This window comes from Artemia sp. Qi Xiang Cuo, chromosome 20 (assembly GCF_049724085.1).
Source record: "Artemia sp. Qi Xiang Cuo chromosome 20, ASM4972408v1, whole genome shotgun sequence".
In the NCBI taxonomy this organism is placed as follows: domain Eukaryota; kingdom Metazoa; phylum Arthropoda; class Branchiopoda; order Anostraca; family Artemiidae; genus Artemia; species Artemia sp. Qi Xiang Cuo.
In genome coordinates this window covers 48799265-48826706 of record NC_142813.1, presented here as the reverse complement: position 1 = coordinate 48826706, position 27442 = coordinate 48799265, and the positions used below count along the sequence as shown (strand labels likewise).

The following is a 27442-nucleotide window of genomic DNA, read 5'->3' as shown; positions in this document are numbered from 1 at the left end:
CCTGAAAACTAGCTTAAAATCATGTACTGTATATATCTTTAAGTTGGGAAGTGTCTTTAACCATATTTCAATTGGGAATAAATATAGATTGTGTCAGTATTCCATTTTTATATCACTTGCTTGTTTTCGCTTTTGAATAAACAAAATTCATAGTGCGTATAGACTTCTAAAACTGAAAAAATAGACAAGAATACTATTAGGGGGTTTGTCCGAGCCGGTATTTCAGGGCCTCAGCATTCACGCATATATTCATTTTGGGGATGGAGAAAATTTGGAATAAAATTAGGGAGAAGCACAAACAATTTAGAGTGTCAAGAGAACATAGGCCCTAAAGCCTCCCTCCTCCGTATGCGTCCGTCAAATTTAAGGCCTTGAATTGTTCTCCTCAATTTCTCCTAATGAATTTTTCCCTATTTTTAGTGATAATTTTTATTATTATTTGTTTTTGTCAATATTCTTTGTCAATTTTCTCCATATCTTAATGATTTTCATCAATGCACCTTATTATTATTAATTTTATCTTCATTTCTAACCTAACTTTTATTACTAACTTTAAGCTCAATACACAGTTTTCCCCCTCCTATGAAATTCACAGTCCTCCCCCTCCTTTGTTACTAACTTTAAGCTCAACACATACATTCCTCCCCCTCCTATAAAGTTCCATAATACTCCCCCTCCTTAATTGTTAACTTTAAGATCAATGTACACAGTTGTCGCCCACCTAAAAAATTCAACGGTTCGCCTCCTTTATTATTAACTTTATTCTCAACACACACACAGTCCCCCCCTCCTATAAAATTCCACAGTCCCCCCTCCTTCTTTTTTAACTCAACGAACACAGTCCTCCCCACCTATAAAATTCAACGGCCCTCCCCTTCCTTCATTACTAACTTTATTCGCAACGCACATAGTCCTGCCCCTCCTATAAATTTCCATAGCCCCCTCCTTAATTGTTAACTTTAAGTTTAACAAACATAGTCCTTCCCACCTATAAAATTCAACGGTCCTCCCCTTCCTTCATTACTAACTTTATTCGCAACACATACAGTCCTCCCCTCCTATAAAATTCAACAGCCCCCCTCCTTCATTGTTAACTTTAAGCTCAACGCACACAGCCCCCCCACCTATAAAATTCAATGGGTTTCCCCCTCCTTCATTACTAACTATTCTCAACACATACAGTCCTCCCCCTCCTATAAAATTCCACAATCCTTCCCTCCTATAAAGTATATGTGCTATAATTTATCGCTTTCTTGGTTACTGCAGTCGAGATTCATTTTTGTATCACTCTTGCTCTTTTTCCTTATTGATTTTTCTTTTTCCTTCTTTGTTTTTCTTCTTTTGTGATAATTGGTTGTTGCTATAGATTTTATCAATATCTATTTCCATCAATAATTTATTGATTTTATTTATATACCGCATTGTTATGGACTTGCTAAAGAGCCTTTCAGAGGACAAACATTACAAAAAAAGAAACATTCTTATCATATATTCTTTTGTTAGTACTGGAGAAAAAATAATCTGCCCTCTTTCCTCAAAATACTAAGTACCCCCCTCCCCCCCCCCAAAAAAAAAAAAACACAAAAAAACAGTATATTCTGGTTTAAATCTTGGACGTGAGACAAAAGACAATATGTTTACCAAACTACATACAAAATTTTAATTTCAAACCTTAGTTGCTTGACTTTAGACAAAGAAAAAACGCATACTCACTTTTTAGCCTCCAAAAACCAATATACTGATATGATTTTTGCTCTCCGGGAGAGCTGTTGTGTAACCCGCTATGTAACATAAATAGCATCACTAGGTGTAGGAACTATTTTAGGCATCTTTGGTATCACAAAAATGATTTTTTTGTGTCACACAGAGGCCTTTAAGGACGATTACGGAGATCACAAAAAAGGCTATGGAAGGAGATAGAATTTATAAGGAGGTAATATGTAAGGAGATAATAATTCTTTTTTATCAGAATAAGGAAGCATTTTTAGATATCATAGAGTGGATTTTAAGCCAAAAGATAATACTTACATGGAGATAGTATATGTGCTATACACAGTAATATTTTTCTCTTTTAGTTGTGAGACGAAAAATCATTTTTATGTACCACAAAGTGGACTTCAAGGACAACTATTTTATTGGAAATGGCACACTGTTGTATTTTACTCCTTTGCCAACATGTCTTTCTCTTAAGACGTGTTCAGAATGTGTTCAAGGGAAGGAAACTATTGGTTTCCAGGTAGGATCTATATTATATGCCTTTTGAAACAAATTATACCATTAGAACAATCATGGTGCTCCTGATTTTTGCACCTGAAATTTGGTGGTCCTGATATCTTAGGTTGTATTGCCAGGCGAAGCCTTAAGCTTAAGAAATTAATTTATGCTACACTGGTGTTTCTAATCTTTAATTAAGTCACATTTTTGTTTAACTGATGCTTAATTTTTGAAATTACGATAAAAAATCTAGTCTTTACGATTTGTAATTGGGTGCTCCACAAGGATCTGTTTCAACCCTCATTCTTGCCATATACGAGTATATCAGTGATCTAACTCTGACGGTTGTCAACCTCTGCTAGAAAAAATCAATAGCAATACCGATACTTTAAAACCGCCTACTTACACGTTGTCGGCACTTTAAGTATCAACGCACTACCCTCTACTAAAGCGCTAGTACTTCTCGCCGGTCACACCTATCACGGTATTTCTGACTCAAAACTGCCTTAATTAATTGTGTTTAACTTGTAGAAACTGAAACTAAATATGTCATTCAAAAATGCCATATGTCATTCAAATTAATCTAAAGTTAAATCAAAGGTAAATAATATTTTCTCGTGTGAAAATTGAAATTATTCAACGTGTATTTGACTTACCTTCAAAGGAACATTGGATGGATATACGAAAAGGACTTACCCTCTCCCTACGACTAGTGGAGAGTCTGAAGCCTTTTCTGTCTGAAGAGTCTTTTTTTCATTCTGAAGAGTCTTTTTTTAGTAAAGTTAACGGCTCTTACAAAATCCAGGAATAATGGATGAACCATGAAGCCATGAAGGCTATCTCACTTACAGTCATGCTTGCACGCTTGTGGAAGTACTATGGGTGGATGCCCTCAAAGAATTACTCCCCCCCCCTGACTAGCCGAAAATCTGAAACATCCTTTAATATATAACTAGTTCAGGATATTTAGGCTAAGTCATTGCTTTATTTTTAATCATTTGATGCATATTGTTTGAAAGCATCCAACCCTGTCTAAAGTTTTGGACTGCATATACTAGGCCTAAGAGCATCGCTGGAATCTCTTTTGGAGTTCAGACGTCTCTCGGATGCCAAAATTTCAGAAACCGCAAAAGTAGTGAATTTTAAGCTTTTATTGGTATTTATGAGAAGTATTGGTTCTATAGGTTTCAGGCAGATAAAATTCTTATTGGCTGAGAACTGGGACCTACCCCGGAACAGGGCTGGGGGTTCAGGGCCCCTTCTCCCCTGAAATCCTAGATTTTCCACAATTTCTGGGTAATTCCTATTTAAATTGTCAAACTATTCTTTTTATTCTTTCCCTCTTCCCCCGAAAAAAAATTCTGCGTGCATCCCTGACTTAGAGTAAAAGTATACTTTTTTTTAATAATTAAAGAAATTTTTTTGAAAAATCTAGAATTGTTATATATGTTTGCATGCATATAGATCTTGGACCTACATATATATTCACTAATTGATGGTCCTTGATGTTTCAAGCTGGTAAAACTATCGAGTTGGTTTCAAGCTATTTTTCATAGCCTGCAGATCATAATAGAGGCTATAATAGGCTACTATATTAGGGGCGTTATTTGTTATGGAGCAGGGGGGAGGGACCGACCTGCTCAGAGTTCGATCCACCCGACCCCAGTTTGCCCTCCCCTCCCCAGCTGAAATTTAGTTTTTTTTCAAAATTTTGCCAAAATTAAGATAAGCCTGCATAATTCAAGCATCCACAGAAACTTTTTCTTTAGTATATTTTTATCTTAATGGTACTATATGACTCATTTTTCAGTTTTCATTGTCATTTTCGCTTGATTTGAGACAGTTGGCTCCAGATTTGCCCCCCCCCCTAGGATTTTGACGAAATTACGCCACTGGTTGTGAATCTTGCTTGAGTAAAAAGAAATGATAAAGAAAGTTTTGTCCGAGAAGCGACTATTTATTTATATTGTAGTTGAACCTGATCTTTGTTTTGCTTTTAGTGCATTTGGTGTCCTCTCGCTAATCGCTGCTCTGATGGTATTGATAGAAAGCGACAGGACTGGCTTATTAAAGGATGTGATTCAAATCATTTGGACTCTGTTGAAAAATGTAATGAATACGAAGAACTGATGTAAGTATCTTACTTTTTTACGCATAAGAAAAGTTTACCAAGTTCAAGGATCGCCGAATGTGCGAAAAAAATAAGCGATCAATACACTCGCAAGCAACACAGCTCATGTCCGTGTTTCTCCACATCGCTGCCTAATTAGGTTCTTTCACTTGTCAAATTGTTGTCTTTTCTCTTTCTCCCTCCTTATATGTCAGTTTTTTTCACCATTTTCTCCCTTGGCTTACCATAAATGAAAAATTAAAACAAAATTTGTATTTTAATTTTGGCATATTTATTCCGTACATGAAGGGTTGCCCCTCCTCAATACCTTGCTCTTTACGCTAAAGCTGTCAGCACTTTTAAAAAAGCTTCCTAATCTAATTAAACGGCCCCCGTGTTTCAGTAGACGCTCTTAAAATATTGGGACAAACAGTCAAACTTTAGCGTAAAGAGAAAAGTATTGAGAAGGGGGCAACCCTTCATATATGGAATAATTTCTATTCTTTTTTCAAATAATGCCGGTAAATCTGGCTCACCCTCTATGAAATATACCCCCCTCACGGAAAACTTCCCCGTGGAAATTTCATCCAACGTAAAGTGCACCTCCCTCCCCTCCCCCGTCAAATTCCCACCGGACAGTTGCATCCTCGCTGAGAATCCCCCCTCCCAGTAAAATTGCTTGCGGACACTTCACCTTGAAAAATTCTTCTTAGCATTCTTTCATTTGAATAAGACCTTAATCTCTAATCGGTTTCTCAATCACTCCAGAAATGCCCCCTTCCCCGAAAATTATTTCCCAGAAATCAAAATACGCGAAAAAAAAGCCCCCGGATAATTCTCCCGGAAAATCTCCACATGAAAAATTTGGCAAAGAGAATGTAAGACAATAAAAAAGAATTTTCGATAGTAATTCTGTCAAATCCCCCAGATCCCTTCCCAAGGAAGATTCTTCTTATAGAAATTCACCCCAAGCATTACCCCCTCCTGCCTCCCAAAAAAATGACTGTATACTTCCCAATAACAATTACTATACGTAAACAATGTGCGAATTTCATAACTTACAGGCGTCTCCCCACGGACTTGGGAGGGAGAGTTGTTTTACACCTAAAGATATAATTATTTGATCTTTCAACTCTACTGACCAAAGATAATTTGGGGAAAAAGGGCATGGGAGGGGGCCCAGTTGCCCTCCAATCTTTTTGGTCACTTAAAAGGGCACTAGAACTTTTAATTTCCGTTCCAGTGCACCCATTCCCGATCTTCTAGGAGTATTATTTCGATACAATCACCCCTGAAAAAAAAAATTATCTTTCTTCTTGCAAAAATAGCAAAATTCCAGATTTTTGAAGATAAAAGCTTGAAATTTCTACCGGAGGGTTTTCTGGTACGCTGAATCTGACAGCGTTATTGTCATTAAGATCCCTTTAATTTTAGGGGGTGTTTCTGCCCTATTTCAAAAATTAAGCAAATTTTCTCAGGCTCGCTGCCTTTGATGGTTAACACTGAACTTGGTGAAATTTATATATTCGGTATCAGCATAATAATTTGCTTCTTTTGATGTATCTATTGATGTTAAAATTCCGTTTTTTAGAGTTTCGGCTACTATTGAGCCGAGTCACTCCTTACAGTTCGTTACCGTGAACTGTTTGGTTCAGTTCAATTTAGATTCAATCGATGCTTAAAACAACTTTATATCTACATTTTAAATTTGCAAATTTTTTTTGTTATTGACTGAAAATCGCCACGAAGAACAAGAGAAAAAAGAAGATAGAAAGTAAAATAGTATAAACAATAATTAGAACTTCAAACAAAATCATCTATTAACCTCAGTCTCGAAGAATATGGGTAACTTATAAGAGTGGGAGCTGAGCCTAGTGTTGACAGAATAAACTACCAATGCCATCTAACGTTTGGCAACACTTAGCATTATTTCCAGTGTAATAATAAAAATAGTTAGTATAATTGGCAGATTTAGGATGGTAATAAGTCTCTTGCAGTTCCTGACAAAAAAAGATTACAAAACTTGAAAAAATGCCAAGTGCTGTCAAATGCTGGATATTGTTAACATTTTTTTGTGACATTAGCGCCAGTTTCCTGTCTTGTAAGTTACCCGTACTTTTTGTTCAGTCTTTTAATCAATTCTTTCTCTAGAACTTTCATTCTCCTTTATTAGGTTGTACCAAGGATACCAAAATAAAAATGTTTTGCCCCCTTGACCAATTCATACCGGAAAACCGCCATTTTCAAAGTTTTTTTTGTTGTTGTTTCAAAATTATGAATTTTTTACGGCTGCATGACATTTTTGTCAATGTTGCCACTTTGAACCGGAAAATGGATAAGCAAAGCAGAGTAGTTAAATTTGATAGAGCTTTTTATCGTTAAAATTCAAACATTTGCAATCTGTTGAATCCAAAGGAAAAATACACCTTCAAATGAAAGCTATACCTTCTTAAGCTGGTAGGTGCCATATGATTTTAACTTATTTTTCATCCACATTTCTTTTTTCTTTTCTTTTCTTTTTTTAATGTAACACCAGCTACTATCAAGAACTTCAAGGTTTCAGAACAAGAACAGAACAAGGTTTCAGTTGAATTACGCTCTTGATTTACTTTTTTTTAGATTTGTGTGCTTTTGTAACTTTCCACTTAATGATTTTAAATGATCAGTCTTCAGTTGAATTAGGTTTCAGTTGATCAGTTGAATGATGAGGTTTCAGTTGAATTGGGTTTCAGTTGATCAGTTGAATGATGAGGTTTCAGTTGAATTGGGTTTCAGTTGATCAGTTGAATGATCAGGTTTCAGTTGAATTAGGTTTAAATTAATCAGTTGAACGATACGGTTTCAGTTGATCAGTTGAATGATCAAGTTTCAGTTTAATTAGGTTTCAGGTGAATTAGGTTTCAGTTGATAAGTTGAATGATCAGGTTTCAGTTGATCAGTTTAATGATCAGGTTTCAGTTGATCAGGTTTCAGATTCAGTTCAAGGGGGCGAAGGGGGGGGGCAACTGATTCAGCTGCCCCGGGTGCCGCATCTGGTTGGCGGCCGAGGAGTTACACACTTTGATCAAATTTGTCATATCGATTCGACTTTATTTGCTTCGATTCGAGTCGAAAGGGAATTATTATTGTTTCACTCGGGCTCTACTAACCCTAGGAACAGCTCTGGATATAAGTACTTCTTTTTCATCAAAGTCAAATTACTAGTTTTTCTTAATTTTGTTTTAGACATATGTGGCTGTGTAAACTAATTGAAATAATCAAATTTAATTTTCACTGTCCTGGGTGCCATGCCCGGAAATGCGGGAGCATTGTGATACTGGGGCTAAATTTTAACGGTTGGTTAGAGGTTTTTATATATCTTGAAAAACGAGGAAAAACCATTCTATTTTTGCTATCTGGTTCCTCTGCTATATAAAAATACGGTAAAATTTGCAGTTTTCAGTTACTATTTAAATTTTAGAGTTACTATTATAAAATTTAGAGTTTCGGTTACTATTGAGCCGGGTGGCTCCGTAACTACAGTTCGTTACCACGAACTGTTTGATTGGTTTTAAAGCAATTTGATTTGAATTTTGTCCTAATTCTTTAAGAATTACTCCTGAAACACAAGGGCTGTTTAATTAGAACAATAAGACGCTTTTTTAAAAGTATTAAAAAACTTTAGCGTAAAGAGCGAGGTGTTGAGGAGGGGGTAACTCCGTTCATGTACGTAATAGTTTCTGTTCGTTTCAAGTTTTAATATTGCTCCTTAATTTCAGTTGAAAAAAATTGTTTTATTTTATTTTATAACGATACAAAATCAAACTGTAAGTAAGGAGCGACACGGCTCAATAGTAACCGAAACTCTAAAAAACGGAATTTTGATATCAATAGATATATCAAAAGAATTGGATTTTTATGCTGATTTAAATTATATAAGTTTCATTATGTTTAGATTTACCCATGAAAGGTTACGAGCCTGAGAAAATTTGCCTGATTTTCGAAAAAAGGGGAAGCACCCTCTAAAAGTCATAGAACCTTAATGAAAATCACACTATCAAATTCAGCGTATCAGAGAGCCCTATTGTAGAGGTTTCGAGCTTCTATCTGCAATAATCTGGAATTTCGTATTTTTTTGCCAGAAGAAAGATCACGGATGCGTGTTTATTTGTTGTTGGTTTTTTTTTCTAGGGGTGATCGTATCGACCCAGTGGTCCTAGAATATCGCAGGGGGGCTCACTTGAGCAGAAATTAAAAGCTCTAATGGCCTTTTTAAGTGACCAAAAAGATTAGAGGGCAACTAGGCCCACTCCCCACCCCATTTTTCCCCAGAATCGTCTGATCAAACATTAGAGATAGCCATTTTGTTCATCATAGTTGAAAGGCCCAATAACTATGCCTTTTGATATAAAATGACCCCCCACAGCCCCTCCTACAGGGTTTGCCTCCTCCTCGACACCTTGCTATTTACGCTAAGTTTGAATTCTGTCCCAATTCTTTAAGAACGACTCCTGAAACACAACGTTCGTTTAATTGGAAACGTCAAATTGGAAGTGTCAAAATTGATCAGGGGCAACCAGCCCCCACCCACGCCCTCTTTTCCCCAAATGTATTCGATTAAAATTTTGAGATAGGAATTTTTTCAAAATCTTCCAAATGTAATATAACTATGAGTCCGGGGTTGACAAAACCCCCGACAGTTGGAGAGCTGGGGTTGTAAGTTATGCAAGTTACCCATTGTTAACGTATAAGGTTTTAATGGAAGGAGTGGTCGTAAAAGCTTCGGAGAAGGCTCATTCGATTTGAAACCAAAAGCTCTAGTTCCTTTTTTAAGATTAAAAAGGGATCGAAGAGCAATCATCCCCCCCCCCCGCCCTGTTTCCCAAAATAGATCTAGTCAAAAATTGCCCGGGGGCATGGGACGTAAGTTATGCAAGTAGCCCATTGTTAACGTATAAGGTCTCTATTGAAGGGGGGATGTGCTTGCTGGTTATGAAAAAAGGAATATCAGCAATATGTAAAGAAGGAGTTTGGGTATAAAGTTGAACCTTTCAAGGTATATTGAGGAGATGTTGAAGAGAGATTAGAGGTCAAATATCCCCCTCCTCCTTTTCAGATTCTCCTTAGCTGCTCAACAGAGGCAATTTTGTTCAAAATAGTCCGAAGGTCAAATGGCTATGGTTCTGGAGTTGAACCCTTCCCTAGCCCCCGAACAAAGGCTGAAAACTATGCAAGTTGCCCATTGTTAAATATGGTCATAAGGTCTCTATTGAAGGGGGGATGTGCTTGCTGGTTATGAAAAAAGGAATATCAGCAATATGTAAAGAAGGAGTTTGGGTATTAAGTTGAAACTTTCAAGGTATGTTGAGGAGATGTTGAAGAGAGATTAGAGGTCAAATATCCCCCCCCCACCCGTCCTTTTCAGGTGCTCCTCTGCTCAACACTGGTCCAACTTTTGGAAATTGTTATTTCGTTCAAACTAGTCAAAAGTTCTAAAGCTATACTTCCATGAATGCCATGCCCCCCCCCCATAGACTCGGGGAGAGGGTTGTAAATTATGCAATTTTCCCATTTGTAGGATTTATCGTTAGGGACAGAGGAAATATTTGACTCAGAATTTATCCGAAAAGGATAAGAGCATTAAGGTGAAACTTTGGAGCTTGTTGAGGGGTATCTTATACTAAAGCAAAAGGCAATAATAATAATAATAATAATAATAATAATAATTTTTTATTCTAAGCCAAAAAACAGGCCATACAGAACAGTATTCTTAATCACACTCCACAAGAAAAATAACATAAATATCAAGTTTCACTCATTGATGTCAACGCTTCATTTACGTATTTACATAACTGCCTGATTGACCTTTTCACAGTCGTTTTCAGGATCCCCGGGCACTCCAAATTACCACCCTAAAAATAATTTTCCCTTAAGAGAGAAAGTTGCTGGCACTCGGTGAGAATATTGGCGATATCCTCAATACCTGGGTTACATCTGGGGCAAGAGTAATCCGCATTTGCATCTGGGGCCACCCTATTTCTTTTAAATACTCTTTTTATATTTTTTAGTGGCAGGCAATTCTCTCGGATCCGAAACCAAGTCCTCAATGTCTCCCCCGGTAATCATAGTTTAAAATAATATTCGAATCCAAATATCTCTTTTACATGGGAATAAAACTTCAAAGTTTCAGATTTTTTAAGTGCCTGGGTCAACATTTGTACTTCGTGTTATTTTATTATTACTACAATAATAGCAAAACACGACTCACCCTGATCTGAGGGTCCTAGCCCCTCATTCCAAATATATGATCATCCTAATCCATCTAAAACATTTTTTATTTGATACGGCCACGATGTTTTACGTTTCGACCGTAGCATCTCCACATAAGCTGCTTTTGCTAACCTATCTTCTGACAGACTTAGAACCTTTAGCCAATACCGGATCATCTGTGCTAATCTACTCATTGTCAGCGAAAATATACCTAGGCCATCTTTTATAGCCTGATTGTGGGTTGTTACGTGAAGACCAATTAATCTCTTAAAGTGTTGCAGCTGAATTGATTCCAATTGTGGTGCCGGGTCATGCCCCCAAAGTTCAGCTCCGTAATGGATAGTAGGCAAAACTTTAGAATTAAAAACATATTTATGCATTTTTAGATCTTTTATACTTGAAAGCCTTGAATTGCGTAAAATGGAAGCTGAAACTGCTTTCCCTCTCTTAATCATCTGTTTTACATGCTCTTTCCATCCTCCTTTTGCTGAAAGTGTTACTCCCAAATATTTAAAATTTTCGCTCTCTTTTATTTTTTCACCTTTATAATAAAATTCTACTTTTTGATCATCATTATTCACACAAATTCCTCTAAAACCACAATCTCATTATTTTTAATATTCAACACTAGTTTCATTCTATCTAAATATTCTTCTAATATACTCAATAAGATTTGGAGCTCCTCTGGTGACTTGCCTATCAACACCGCATTATCAGTAAAAAGCAACAGAGATAACGTCAGGCTCCTTATTGACACTGTAGGGGCCCATACCTTTTTAAAATGGTCAACAATATCATTTATATACAACTTGAACAACCTAGGCGAAATACTACTACCCTGTTTTACTCCTTTTCTAATTTCAAACGGTGACGATAATCCCTTCCCTAAAACTTTAACTGTACCAAATGTCTTTCTATACATATCAGCGAAGATCCTAACGAAACGTCTTGGTAGGCCTACCTTTAACAGTTCTAAGCACAGAAAAATCCGATCAATACTGTCGAAGGCCTTTTCTTGATCCAAAAATACAACGTATAACCTATTCATCCCTTTTGCATATTTCTCTACAAGCGCCTGTAGGACTAAGACCCTATCAATAGCATTGTATCCATCCCGAAATCCTGCCTGCTCCTCCTTCAAAGTCCTATATTTTTCTAACCAATGAGCTAATCTAGCATCTAGTATTCTTTCTAATATTTTGCTAAGACTAGGTACTAAAGATATCGGTCGATAATTACTGTGATCCGCTGGGTCTCCCTTTTTGAATAGTGGCAAAATCAAGGATGTTTTCCACGGTGATGGCCATTCTCCAGAAGCCAGAACTGAGTTGAAGATAGCCAAGAAGATGGGCATAAATAAAAGTTGGAGTTGTTTCAAGATCATTGTTGGGACTCCATCGCTACCAGGTGCTGATCCACCTTCCATGGCGCTTATGCATTCTTCGATTCTTCTTCCGATGCGGGTTTTATCAGATCATAATCGTGTTCTTTCAGTGGGAAACTGGTCTCATTCTCTGTATTCGATAATTCGTCGCTGAACCAGCATTCACACGAATAGTCTTCATGAACCACATCCTTATAGTATGTAGCCCATGTTTTCGGGTCAGGTACTTTTGGCTGAGCTATGGCGGCCCCTTTTTTTAGCTTTCTCCAGAAAGACCGCGTATCACTCTTTTCATAAAACTGGATCAGCTCCTCCTTACCTTTTTGAATAGCCAGTCTCTTCTTCTGTTTTAAAAGGCGTTTATACTCCCGGCGAACATTTTTAAACCTTGTTACTAGTCGAAGCCTATTTTCCTCTATTTCCTCTTCCCTCAAAATCTCTATTCCTTTAATCAGTTCCATTTTTTTTTTTCTGTATTGCCCGTCAAATTATTATAAATACTTACGACCTCTTATATTTCCTAGAACCGGGCTTGCTATTTCGTGTAAAAGCTCCGCGAACTCTTCTATTCATCTGTCTTGGTTATTTATCTTATCTAAGTCGCTTAGTCATATAGCTACATCATCCTCTGAAAACGCTTCACTTAATTTAACATTTTCCTCTGTAGACCATTCCCTAGGTATCTGACGTCTAACATTTTTATTATAAATACGACTTTCACTTGAAATATCTCTCATTTAGGGAGCACTCCTTGATCTAATTTCTAAAAATACCGGTAGATGGTCCGATCCTACTAGCTTAAGCACATCCACATTAAGGTAATTCAGATCCCAGCGAATATCCACCAAATCATAATCAATTAAACTTGCTTTACCCCCAGATACGCAGGTAAACTCACCCCGATTTTTATCCTTTCCAAATCTTCCATTTCCAATCATCAAACCCAATTCTGCGCATAGTGTCAGCAACCTTCTACCCCATTGATTTATTCTTCTTTTTCAATCCCTGCTAGCTCTGGGAATTCTGTAGACGGCTGGGACTGCTGACGGAATACTTGTAATTGACACATCTTTTAATTCAACTTCATCACTAGTACAAGCATTAAAATCACCCATTAATTTCAATCTGTCAATTTCAAAATTAGCTCTTTTTTCATCTAATTCTTTTACCAACAAATTCCACGTATCTTCATTTCGGTACAAGCTATTTTGATGCGGAATATAAATCGATCCTATTAGAATACAAAGTCCATCCAAACATTCTAATCTAATGAAAATAACATTTTCTGATTTACTTTTCAGCTTTGTATAACTTTTGAATGACTCATCTTTTATCAACACTACAATGCCTCCAAAATAACGATTGTTAGAAGCTAACTCTCGCGATACAGTTTCCACATTAAAACCTCTTACTTTTGGAGTTTCACTAGGGCAATGCCAGGTTTCTATTAATGCTACAAAGTCAAAATTTGACAAATCACTTTCCATAGAACTTAACTTATTTTTTATACCCTGTACATTCCAAGATACAAACTTCAGGGTTTGTGTATGGCCTTGTCGATGCTATTGGGCTCCGTAATCACTCGGGGGAAAGCTAACCAGTAGTAATCATCGCCCCTAGGCCGATTAGTACCCCTGTACTGCCAAGGCTGATTTTTTTATAGCTGCCTGAACGGGCGTGTGTTTTGTCTGTAAATTGGTGGCCGACTCCCTTCAGTAACCCGGCTTGTCAATGGCTCCTCATTTCTTTGCCGTACATTCCTAGCGGTGCGACTGTAAGTATTATCAACGGGGCTAATCTCGCTACTTTTAAGACCTTTCCCTGTTGCTAGTGTTTTCGGCAACTTGCTTTTTCTTTCAACTATCGTGTTCGTGTCGCTTTGATTACCAGAACAGTCCGACTGTTCTGAAGGGAAATGCTGTACTGAACTCTGGTTATTTTCATTCACATTAGCGGGATTTATACCTCTGATCTCTGAGTTACTCTGTGCTGCATTAGGGGCCCTAATTGGGTGGCTTACCGTCATTTCTTTTATTTTTTGACATTCACGGTCGTATGTGTACGTTTTACCTTCAATGATAAACCTATCACCTTTAAGCCGCGCATCTTGACCTTTTACTATGGCTTGGGATAGCACTGACTTTAAATTTTTTCTAACCTTGAATTGATACATACTGTAGTCCGGAGCAACCCCTACGCCATTCTGTTTCAAGACAAATCTTTTCAAGAGAACTGCATTTCGTATTTCACTTAACTAATGCAGGGCCTTATCTGAGGCGGAAAGTATCCTTTATTTCCCTTTAAGAAAGCTGTTGGCTCGGGAGGCTCCAGCAAAGAAACTTGCAAAGCCCATCCTTCAAGCTCGACTGGAATGGACCAGCCACAGGAAAATTGTAAAACATGAGGTAATAATGCTTTAGTTCTGCCTCTAATGAGTCAATTTTCAGTGTAGATTTACTGATTTTGTTCCTCATCTCCACTAGATCGTTTGAAATTTCTGATTTTGTTGTATCTAGCTGTTTACTAAAACTATTCATTTTTGCCTCTATACCGGATAAGCTGTTTGAGAGCTGTGGGATCAAATCCAGTTTGAAATTTATTTCACGCATAAACTGAGAAATAGCGTCGGGATCTGACGCATCCGGAAGTTGAGGTGGCTGAATCTGATTCCCCTCCATTTCTGCTTGCGTATTCAAGATAATTAAGATTGCCTACCTTATTCTCTGCCTGCAATATTCTCCGGCAGTAGAGTTTATTCGTTGCGTCCCGCTTTAGCCCGGGACACAGCTTTGTAGCGCTCTCTTCTTCAGTTGTCAAAGAAATGAATCTTTATCCGGAGACGCTGCTATACGGGGGGGGGGCGTGGCTAACTTCTTCCAGTCCTAGCGCACTGAATTGTGTGTTAACTGTTTTAAACTAATAGATGTTATCGCTCTGAATGACCGATGAATACTGAATACGTCCATTCAGTTTGTCAAAAAGGAGGACATGTATTATCTTAAGAACGGCTAAGGTTATTAAGTTCAAACTTTTAGAACGCGTTGAGAAACATTTTGAAACGTGGTTGGAGGACCACCAGCCCCTACCCTGTCCTTTTTTGTTATTAATTAAAAAAAAGCTTTCCGAAAAATAAGTTTTTCAAAGAAAAGTAAAGGCCATTTTAAACTTAAGCTCAGGAGATACAAATACCTGTTAAAATTCAAAATCAAAACGACCAGAAATTACTATTAAATAATAAATGAAAACCCAAAACGAACAGAAATTAAATAAACAATCATAGCAAAAAAACATACAGCAAGTAATAATATAAATGAATAAATAGATCTTAAAGCGAGTAATGCTTGCATTGAATATGGAAATTCAGCTTAAAACGAAAACAAATATTTTGCTATTCAAGTATAAATGCAACTTAAAACGAACAGAAATTAAATAATCAATCAATGCAAACTAACATACAATAAATATAAATGCAAATGAATAAATAAATCTAAAAACAAGTGAGACTTAAATTGAATATAAAAATGAAGCTTGATTCAAATAAAAATAGCTACAAACAAAAGTTTGTATATCGCCTCACTTTAGAAGCCTAAAACCTACTGCGTCATTGGCGCTTTACTGAAAACAATTATTTCATTAATTAAGATTTTAGGGAATAAATATTAGCATATGTATATTAAATTGACAATGCACATTTTTTTTCAGTAAACTCGTTTGATTTTTTTTTCAGTAAACTACAAATTATATTCTAGCTTTTAGAAAGCATAGGGGTTTTGAACCCTACTCATATTAATTTATGGTTGTTTCGAGTTTGACTCTAATATTTATTTTAATTTTTTTTCGTTTTGGGGTTTCATTTATATATTGATACTGATTTGGGATAATTGTATGCTTGGTAGATTATATGATACTCCGGACGCCAGGTGTTGAAAATGTGAACCATACCACGACGGAATGGGGCTGCTACGAGAATTAGCCTACCCTCTACCCCCTAAATTGACCATGCGGATTCAAAAATACCAATGGAACTTGCTTGCGAGTGGTGGAGCACTCCGAAACTTGACATTTTATTATATTTTGGCGATTCATGCAAGAAAATGCATGTTCCACAAAGTTTGAGGTGCAGTTTTCCGCTCAAATAGAAATGCCTAGAAGCCATAGAATATAACAAACCAACACGATTAGTTAGAAAAAATGGCAGAGTTAAAAAAAATGGCAAAACTATACGAGTCTTGAACAGTCTTGGAAAGTATAAACAAAATCAAATTGAATATTAGATATATAATGATATTAATTGCTGAAATATCCATCAGTTCAAGATTGTTTTTTCACTGTAATTTTATCTTCATTTTCAATGCTGTAAGAACTGGAAAATAATAAATTTGTAATATACGAATGATTCGTTTTCAGTGAAGCGCCAATGACGCAGAAGGCTTTAGGTTTCTACAGTTAAAGAAGGGGGCAGTATCCAAATTTTGTTTGTAGTGAAACTATATTTGTCTTGACCAATCTCGAAAAGAACTAATAAATTAAACTGATTATTTCATGTATAATGATATTAATTGCTAAAAGCTCATCAGTTCAAAATTTTACTGTAATTTTAATATTTATTTTCAATATTAAGTACAAAAGACAACATTTGTAATATAATTTGTTTTCAGTAAAGCGCCAATGACGCAGTAGGTTTTAGGCTTCTGCAGTGAGGCGATACCCAAACTCTTGTTTGTAGTTATTTTTATTCGATTCAAACTTGATTTGCATATTCAATTTAAGCTTCACTCGTTTTAAGATTTATTTATTCATTTGCATTAATATATACTGGATGTTTGTTCTCATTGATTGTTATTTAATTTCTGTTAGTTTTAAGTTTCATTTATACTTTAATAGCAAAATATTTGTTTTCGTTTTAAGCTTGATTTTCATATTCAATCTAAGCATTACTCGCTTTAAGATCTATTTATTTATTTATATTATTACTTGTTGTATGTTTTTTGCTCTGATTGTTTATTCAATTTCTGTTCGTTTTGGGTTTCATTTATTCTTTAATAGTATTTTCTGGTCGTTTTGAGTTTGAATTTTAAAAGGTATTTGTATTTCCTGAGCTTAAGTTTAAAATGGCCTTTACTTTTCTTTGAAAAACTTATTTTTCGGAAAGTTTTTTTTAATTATTATTTTTTCCTTTTTTATTGCAAAAAGTTTCAAGTTTTTATGGCATGGGGGGGTGCTGGATGGCCAATTATTCTTGCCTTTAAGACACGGATGAAGAACTTTCAAAGTATACTAATCGATGCTGGTTTCAAACACTATACGGCAACCGCTTTGACCAGAATCTTATATATGAAAAACTAAAAGTTACCATAACTTAAAAAGAGTGACTAGCGACCATAAAGAGGTTTGCCAAACAGCTACCATAAGGGGGTTTAGATCCTTTTACTTGCTGACACAAAGGGACCACGACTGTTTAGAATTGACCTTAATAGGATTTTGTGTGCAAAGGCAATTTTACATCTATCTAAGAGTATGTATTTTAACCTTATAATTGGATAATTATGATATATTTCCTATGTTTTCTTCCCTTATAAAACCCCTTCCCATAAGTCAAAAAGCCCCTTCAATAAGTTAAGCGCCAGGGCATAACTTACAACGCCTACCCCCGGGCCCTGGTGGGCTGTGTCGACACCGGAGTTTTTTGTTATCAGAACTTTGAACTATTTCAACAAAATGTCTATCTCAAAATTTTTATCTGATGCATTTAGGGCGTGGAGGAGGGGGGGGGGGAATAGGAGGAGGAGCTAGTCACCCTCCAATCGCTTTTGACTCTTAAAAAGTGAACAAGAACTTTCAATTTTCAGTCAAATGAGACCTATCCAAAGTTTATACGAGCATCCCTTCCATAAGAAATAATGGGAAGGATTCGGAGAATCCTTAAATTACAGCTCTTTCCCTGAGGGCTGCGGGGGAGTTGTCATCCTCAAAGACCTAATTTCCCGACCTTAAAACTACGTTTAATAAAATGGCTGTCTCAAAATTTTGATTGGATGGGTTTGGGGAAAAAGTGGGCGTGAGACGGGGGTTAGTTGCCCTCGAATCACTTTCAACTATTAAAAAGGGCACTAGCCCTTTGAATTTTCAATCGAATGAGCCTTTTTTGAAGTTTCTATGGCAACGCCTTCTATAAAAACCTTATATGCCCCCAGGGCATAAATTAAAACCCTTGCCCTGAGGGTTCTGGAAGAGTGGAATCCTGAAAAATGTATTTCCAATCCGGAAATCACCTACTCTGAACAAACTGGTTCTGTCAAGTGTTTGATTAGACATGATTGTGGGAATGATGGGCGTGGGGGGGCGAGGGGCACTCCAATAACGCGCGACTATTAAAAAGGGCAAGCGCCCATTTAATTCCATATCAATTGAGCCTGTTTTGAAGTTTTTGTGATACCATCGTCTATAAACACCTTACATGCCCACAGGGCATATCTTAAAACCCTTGCATTGAAGTTTCCGGGGACATTTCCTCCACAAAAACATGTTTTCTGTCTGTGAATAAACTACGCTGACCAAAAAGGCTATCTCAAAATTTTGATTGAATGTGTTTGGGGGAATGATGGGCGTCGGGGGGGGGGGGTAGTTGCACTCCAATCACTTTCGACTATTAAAAAGGGCACTAGCCCTTTAATTTCCAATGGATGAGCCTGCTTTGAAGTTTCTACGACAACGCCTTCTATAGAAACCTTATATACCCCCAGGGCATAACTCAAAACCCTTGCCCTGAGGGTTGTGGGGGAGTGTTCTCCTCAAAAATATATTTTCTATCTGGAAATCAACTACGCTGAACAAAATGGCTATCTCAAAATTTTGACTGGGTGTGTTTGGGGAAATGATCGGCGTGGGGGGCGGGGGGGCTAGTTACACTCCAATCACTTTCGACTATTAAAAAGGGCACTAGCCCTTTAATTTCCAATCGAATGAGCCTGTTTTGAAGTTTCTACGACAACGCCTTCTATAAAAACCTTATATGCCCCCAGGGCATAACTTAAAACCCTAGCCCAGAGGGTTGTGGGGGAGTATCCTCCTCAAAAATATATTTTTGATGGGAGTGGGGGGAGCTAGTTACGCTCCTTAATTCCTGCCCTTAAGCCTTTACAAACACACATAGAATCAAACATTCCCCCTTTTCCGAATGATTAATCCTACAAATAATAAAGGCAAAATGGCATAGTTACTAGACATTTGCAATGTTTTGAATAAAATCCCCTTTTCAAAATTTTATCAATGATGAAGGAAAGGGGCATTTAAAAAGGTCAAAAGGAGCTGGTTGCAGACCGATAGCTCTTAAACATCCCAACGATCACACACACAGTATTTTGTATCGTGTTCGGCATCCCTCTTCAAGGCTGTGAGGGGTTATGACACCTCATACGCACAGTTGCTTGAGCTTTTGACTATTCTGAACAAGATGTCTATTTCAAAGTTTTGGCCAAATAATATTGAAGGTATGCCTCTGAGAATGCCATGCCCCCACAGTCCCTACGGTGGGGAATGCAAAATATGCGATTTGTCCATTTTTTAAATGCAGTACTTATCATTGGGAAAAGAGGGATTGTTTAATACTGCGTCGGTATTGAAGCAAAATTTCGGAAAATAATTGAGTGGTATGTTTAGCTAAATAAAAATTAAGTATCTTTCCTTTTTTTCCCTCTCCTATCTGTAAAAGTCTAAAGCCTATTGCGTCAATTGCGCTGTACTGAAAATGAATTATGTTACAAATATTTTCTTTTGTGCTTACAGCATTGAAAATAAAAATAGAAAATGTAGTGAAACAAAATCTCGAATTCCTGAGCTTTAGGCAATCAATATCATTATATGTCAAATACTCAGTTTCGTTTTATTAGTTCTTTCCAAAGACTGTTCAAGACACATATAGTTTTCAATAGAACGAAAATTATGCAGTAGGCTTTAGGCTTTTACAGCTAGGAAAGGGGGAAGGGGACAGTTGCCAAACTTTTATTTGTAGGGATTTTTGTTTGATTTAAGTTTAATTTGAATATTCATGTTTTACTCGTTTTAAGATTTGTTTCTTTATTTATATTAGTACCTGCTGTATGTTTGTTTACTATGATTGTTTATTTAATTTCTAATTGTTCCGAGTTTGAAAAATTATAGAAATTTATATCTGCTGCTCTTAAAATTAATATGGCTCTTTACTTTTATACGAATAACTCCTTTTCGTTTTTTTTTAAATTAATTTTAAGGAATAACAGTCATTTGACTCCTTGGTAAATACAATTTTTTTTTTTTTTTTTTTAGCTTTTTTTTCTTATATTTTAGTATTTTGCACGTTTTTGCATTTCATTTGTTTAAAATTAATTTTCTAAGATCAAGGCTCCTGTTTGATAGATACTCACAGCAGGGGGTTTCTAGCTTTAGTTACCAATTCTGGGCAATGACGATGTGAACCATAACGTTGCTAAGTAATTCATTCCCTCGGCGTGCAGAGTTGTGAAAAACACAATGAAATTCCATTTATTTGTTTATTATCTTACAAATACTTCTTCTTCTTCTTTTTTGAATATTTTGAAATGCCAGTGTATAAACGCAATGAAATTCTAGAAATTACGGCAGGTTGGATCAGACCCCGGGCCCTTGAAAGTTAACTCAGATTAATCTATTATACTATTAGAGGGTCTCGTAGATACATGAATCATATAAATTCATTTATTCTAGGAAAAATAATAGTCTTACATCTTCAACTACAGTCACCACCTCTACTACTACGAGAACTACGACTACCACACCTCTACCCACTACAGAAGAGCTGCTAATAGTAAGTGAAGCTCTGGAACCCCAAAATAATGATTGGGATAGGTACTCAGAAAAGAACTTTATAGTTGATCATGAAGAAAAAGGTAAGTCCTAAATCGTTTCTTCTGTCACTGTTTCATGTTTAGATGCTCCATATCAGTCGGTGGTGTCCACCAGTGGTGACTACAGTACGGCTCAGCCTATCTGTGTGAACCACTATTTGTGTGGACGCGGTGAAGCCACGGTGGCCACTTTGTATGGCTTATCTGACGTTCCATCATCTGAAAAAAAAAATCATTTAAAATTTTTAATTTTATAATTAAAATTTTGAAACGTTAAAAATTTTAACGTTCTATCAGCTTGGTCTAAAAAAAATTTAAGACCAACAGATAGAAGTATGAAAAGGAGATATAAAAATAGAACAAAATAAAATAGAAAATTAAAATATTTGGGTTTCTCCAGGTTAGGTTTTTCGGTATTTTGAATTTTGAAATATTCTTGCCAAATAGTAAAGACACCTGAAATAATTTTCAGCAGTAACCTTATTATTGGCTCAGATTAGGAGAGCCAAGAGTTATGTAAATAGCGGTGACTGGGAAAATGTTTCGTTTCCTTCTGTAATGCGTCAGCCATTTGTGCTCTGTTTACTCGTCTAGGATAAGATCGATAGGATTTTATTCATGCATCAAAACACAAAACATCTATCATCAAACATCAACTCCAGTGAATTCATATAAATCAACAGTTTATTAATAGAGAGAAAATCTTTTTGTCTACCTGCGTTTTTTAGATAACAAAGCACAATCATAGGCAGCGTAATAGTGCTGCCTAAGTAAAGAATGATGTTGGCACAATGTGTGTGTGTGTGTTTTTTTGTTTTTTTTTTTTTTTTTTTTTTTTTTTTTTTTTTTTTTGACCCGTAATGAAGAAGTTGTCGTGGAAACGTTGAAAGGGGTTCATTCGATTGGCACTATAATTGAAAGTTATAGTATCTTTTTACAAAGTCGAAAGTGAATGGAGGGCAACCACCCCCCTCCATGCCCATCATTACCCCAAACACTTTCAATCATTTTTTTGTTTTTAGATACCCGTTATGTTCGGTGAATTTGAAAGGTCTATAAATTATGTCTTTGGAGATGACCCCCCCCCCCTTCTCCCGAAAGCCCTCAGGGCAAGGGCAATAATTATAGTAGTCACCCTTAGCTACCATGTAAGGTTTTCAAAAAGAAAAGATAAACTAAAAACCTCTCAACTTAAAGCAAGAGAAGGACAAAGGAGGCTACCTCACCAAAAAAAAAAAAAAGAAAAAAAAACCCCCGTCAACGGTTAATAAGATATTCTAATAGTTTAATGCTATTGTTATAAAAGGGATTTGGAATCTTATTGAAAATTTAGCTCTTAAAATTTATCACCGAGGGGGTTCTATACTCTCCGAAGGGAGCCAACGAAGAAGCGAGTGAGCGAAAGGGGGTGACAATAATATGTGATTCATAAAAATAACTTGCCGGAGACTGAATATCATAATGCCTGATCTTTAATTGCAAATCTTTAAGTTGACTAAGGTTTAATATATGAAGAAATAAAAGTTAAGTTTCGGTTTCTGAAAAACTTTGCAAGTCGTGTAGGACAATCAAGGCAAGTACTAAAAATTCTTATATCTGCATTTTGTATTACCTAGAGGGGTTCAAAATGACTCGGTAATGTATTTAGGTAAATAACGGGGCAATATCTTAGGTATGACTCTATTAAAAAACGGTAAAGAATTCTAATAATTGAAAAAGGAAAAACATACTTTAATCGATGTAAACATCCTAAATTTTTGGGCTAGTTGTATGCGGAGGTGGTCAGAATGACAACGGAAAGATAAGAATTCATCAAGAATAATTCTCAAGTATCTATATATGTCTTAACTCTCTCTCTCTCTCTCTCTCTCTCTCTCTCTCTCTCTCTCTCTCTCTCTCTCTCTCTCTCTCTCTCTCTCTCTCTCTCTCTCTCTCTCTCTCTCTCTCTCTCTCTCTCTCTCTCTCTCTCTCTCTCTCTCTCTCTCTCTCTCTCTCTCTCTCTCTCTCTCTCTCTCTCTCTCTCTCTCTCTCTCTCTCTCTCTCTCTCTCTCTCTCTCTCTCTCTCTCTCTCTCTCTCTCTCTCTCTCTCTCTCTCTCTCTCTCTCTCTCTCTCTCTCTCTCTCTCTCTCTCTCTCTCTCTCTCTCTCTCTCTCTCTCTCTCTCTCTCTCTCTCTCTCTCTCTCTCTCTCTCTCTCTCTCTCTCTCTCTCTCTCTCTCTCTCTCTCTCTCTCTCTCTCTCTCTCTCTCTCTCTCTCTCTCTCTCTCTCTCTCTCTCTCTCTCTCTCTCTCTCTCTCTCTCTCTCTCTCTCTCTCTCTCTCTCTCTCTCTCTCTCTCTCTCTCTCTCTCTCTCTCTCTCTCTCTCTCTCTCTCTCTCTCTCTCTCTCTCTCTCTCTCTCTCTCTCTCTCTCTCTCTCTCTCTCTCTCTCTCTCTCTCTCTCTCTCTCTCTCTCTCTCTCTCTCTCTCTCTCTCTCTCTCTCTCTCTCTCTCTCTCTCTCTCTCTCTCTCTCTCTCTCTCTATATATATATATATATATATATATGCATATGCATGTGTCTTAACTATTCTAATTCTACCCCCAGATGCCACTAACTCTTCAATTCCGACTTTAGCAACTCCTTGCTTAGATCTCCCAAAAACTAGGCTATAAATTCTGTCTTAGACTAATTCCGGACTATACAATTACAGAAAAACTATTGGATAACTAAATTGATTTCAGTCGCTAACTTCTCAATCAATAATGAAGGGTTTTAGCTTCCACAGATACCACTGTACCATCTGCAAACATAACTGCTAGACTGTCCTTATAGGATAGACAATTAGGGAGATCATTTATGTATATCAAAAATGGTAATGGTCCGAGTATACACTCATGGGAAATTCCAATATCCTCCAGGGAATTCGCTTGAGACAGACGGCCTTAGACTTCTACTTGGATTCCAAGATTTCGTTGATATGACTTTATTAAATCCAATACTTTTCCACGAATTCCAAAGTCATTCAGTTTTTCAAACAAAATGAAATAATTTAGAGTATCAAAGATTTTTTCAAACAGTTCGTGGTAACAAACTGTAAGTAAGGAGCGATGCGCCTCAATAATGACCCGAAACTCTAAAAAACGGAATTTTGATATAAATAGATATACCAAAAGAATCTGCTTATTATGTTGATATTTATCACTTTAAAAAGTAGAGCTGTGACAAAGAGGCAGTCTTTAGCGTTAAGAGCGGGGCGTTGAGGAGGGGACAGCCCCTTTCATATACGGAATAATTTCTATTCGTTTTAAGTTTTAATGTCGCTCCTTACTTTCAGTTAATTTTTTTTTTTTTATTTAGTTTATATCATAAAATATGCATGATACATAATTAACATTATTCAGTGAATCATTGATTTTCAGCAAAAGGGCTGCAACTGCTTGTTCAAAAGAACAACCCCATCTAAACCCAAACTGGATTTTAGTAAGAAAAATTTGTTTATCTAAATAAGTTAAAATTCTTTTTTGTAATATCCTTTCTGAAATCTTTGATAAAGGAGAAAGTATTGCAATATATCGGTAATTATTAAAATTCGTTTTTTCAGCTTATATATGTATTGGGATAACTCGACCATTTTTCCATTTAATAGGGAATACCCCAGAAGATAAACACAAATTTAAAATATAAACAAGAGTATATGAATTACAGATAAAAGGAGTTTTAAAAGGTTAGTTGAATGTCCATCCAAACTTAGTGAATTACCATACTTTAAATTTCTTAAATTTTTTTGGAATTCTCTAAAAATTACTGGGGTCAAAAACATACTTGTATGCTCTGATTGAGGCAAGTGCTTTTTATAAGAATGAGCTGAAGTCTAGCCAAGATCAAGAGTAACTTTAACTCAAGACCATTTTTATGTATTGATAATTCCGGGTAAAAATTATTACAATTGTTTTTTAGGTGAATCCACATTCGTAAAAGAATTTTCGAAATATCCTTTTCACTCATTCTAATAGTTTTCAGCAGCAAATTTTTTAATTTTTAAATCGTATAATATTATCAGGTGATGGATATATATTCTTATCTTATATAGACGACTCTTTTCATTACCTGACCTCAGGAGTGACTCAATGATCCATTGTTTTCTTGGTAAAAATTTCTTACCATGTATTTTTCCATAAGGACAGTGATGATCTAATTGTTCATTTGAGACTCTATAAAAAATATCAAGTGATCTATTAAGATCTCTCTCTTCTAATACGTCATTCCAATCTAAGTCACCAAGGGCTACTTTTATATTCTACAGATTTTTAGCAGAAAAGTTTCTCTTTTTTTGTAATAATTTATCTTAACGAATTCATGTTGTGCAGACGGATTGTCAAAAAGGCATAACTCAGGAATGACTAAGTATAATAATTTAGAATATTCAGGAAATAACAAACGAGATGATAAATTGACTAAAAAGGCAATATTTGCACGCTAATACTACTACTACAACTACTTCTAAATTGTATTAAGTATCTGAGATAAAATAAATATATAAATATAATAAATGCCATATTCCTTGTACTATTGTTCTTTGAATCGCTTCGGTAAAAGATACGATTTTTGACAAAAATTTTTATTGTCCAAGTCCATAATGAAAGAAGATAAAGATGCCCAGGCTAAACCATATTTCTAGATGAAGTATGAAAAGTTGCCAAAAGTTATATGTTGCAGACTAGCAATCTCAAAATGGCACTTTACCATTTATTTCGTTATCAAAAAAGGGTGCTTGGATATCAATTGAAAAAAACATTGTTATCGTGAATAATACCAAATTTTGAACTTTTTTGGGTACGGGCTGAAATCAGATTTCTATGGTCCTCAATAACGTCGAGTTGAATGGTGTTATTTTGTCCTGACTAAGCAGTTCGCCTTTTCCTTCTTTTCTAATACCATATAAATAATCCTATTTTATTGGTAACATCAAACTGGAAATACCTGGCTCGCTATTATCTTCTTCTTTCTTTAATGTTCAATTCTCATTTTACAGAAATACCACATTCAAGCAGCGGAAGTATACTTGGTTTAATATTTTTCATAGGCCTCTTATTGACTGGCGTCATTTGGGTTATTTATGCCTACTATAATCCACACACACCATCTGGACAGTTTCTTATTAAGGTAAGTCGTCACTAACATCGTCAACGTTATTCAGTGGCACTGATTGCACTTTCTCAGTCAGTCATCCGTATGGAAGAAGTTGTTTACGTCCTTCATGGGTGGTCCCGTTTTAAGTATGGATGTTATCTAAGTGGTGTATCAGTCATATTACTAACTAATCTGATCGGGCAAACCACGCTCCTAAAAATTGCCCAATAGGATATTTTCCATTTCTCTTTCTTTTTGTATCCAACCTTTGAGAAGTAACGTGAGATTTTATTTCCAGTCCGTATACCGTGTTTTTTCCCCAGTCGTTTATATATCAAGTTTTAGTCAGAAAGGGATGCAAATTTATCTTTGGGTGGGGCAACAACGCAACTTTGGCTCCCCAGCAGTATTTTTCGCCTCCCTGCCCTTTTAATTGGCGCAATTTTCAACATTCTTGGGCAAATCACGTGGCCCTTTGCCCAACTTGATGAAAATATCAAAATCTGGCTTAATTGGAATGCTAGTTTCTAATATCCACTACTTATATCTAATTATAATACGGTCTATTCTCTAAAGTCCTGGTTATATGGAGATAATACAAAAATAATAAATATACAACATATAAAGATACTGGGTCTATACAATGAATACATCGTGTATCCATTATACATATCTAGCATCTATGCTAGCATATGCTAGCATCTATCTAGCATATATATATCAATATTGTATCCATATATCCAGGTTGTTACAAAAATAGGTCGCATGATAGTTAGAAGTACGAGGATATTCACCTCAAGTTTAGTAATCAGATTAGGCTGAATTTTAATCTTTATTTAGGCCTTCTCCTCCTTCTAGGAGAAGGCCTTCTCCTTCTAGGATAAATTTCCGCTCTTTTACACTCTCCTTATAACCTCTCCCTTCAATTAGGGTGGTAAGTATGGGTCCTCTACCTCCAACTCACCTTAGCTCTAAAAAATCAGCAGAAGTAATGATTGTTTGTTCTAATTTACAAAATGTTTATTTACAATTTTCAAAGATGGTGGAGGGGGCATGTTGGTTTGTTTTATATGTTCGGTTCTTTTATAAACCTTATTGAGCGAGAGAAATTTATTTTAACAGAAAAATGCGACATTAGTTTAACGACCACCCCTAGAAACAAAAGCATGTCCGAGGGGGGGGGAGTGAAACTCATGCGCTACTACAATAAAAACAATGTATCAAAACAGGGCACATTTCCTTTTCACCCCCACAGACCATACAAGTAAGCAATTGTATTGATGTATTATAATAATACCATGAGAATTCACCCCCTACCCAATAAAAAAAGAAAGCAATACCTAAAAGAAATTAATAGAGTTAAATATCATACTTACTAAAATTGTTTTTTGAATTATGGGGATGGTTGAAAAATGAGATTATGTTCCTATCTATCTATAAAATCTTATCTACTTTTTTTTACAAGGTGAAGGCCGTATCCGGGGGGGGGGGCGTTACGGGGTTTAAACCCCCTCCC

At 36.2% G+C, this 27442-nt stretch overlaps 1 protein-coding gene across 2 annotated transcripts in view; it reads left to right on the top strand.

The window, feature by feature from the left end:
* l(1)G0289 (plexin domain containing lethal (1) G0289) overlaps nucleotides 1-27442 on the top strand; it is a 77108-nt gene that overhangs the window by 39253 nt on the left and 10413 nt on the right. For both annotated transcript variants that reach the window (XM_089106350.1, XM_089106349.1), the window contains exons 7-10: nucleotides 2076-2236; nucleotides 4215-4345; nucleotides 20679-20860; nucleotides 25829-25959. In XM_089106350.1, the coding sequence (XP_088962476.1) occupies nucleotides 2076-2236; nucleotides 4215-4345; nucleotides 20679-20860; nucleotides 25829-25959 (605 nt within the window). The remainder of the gene's footprint in view (nucleotides 1-2075; nucleotides 2237-4214; nucleotides 4346-20678; nucleotides 20861-25828; nucleotides 25960-27442) is intronic.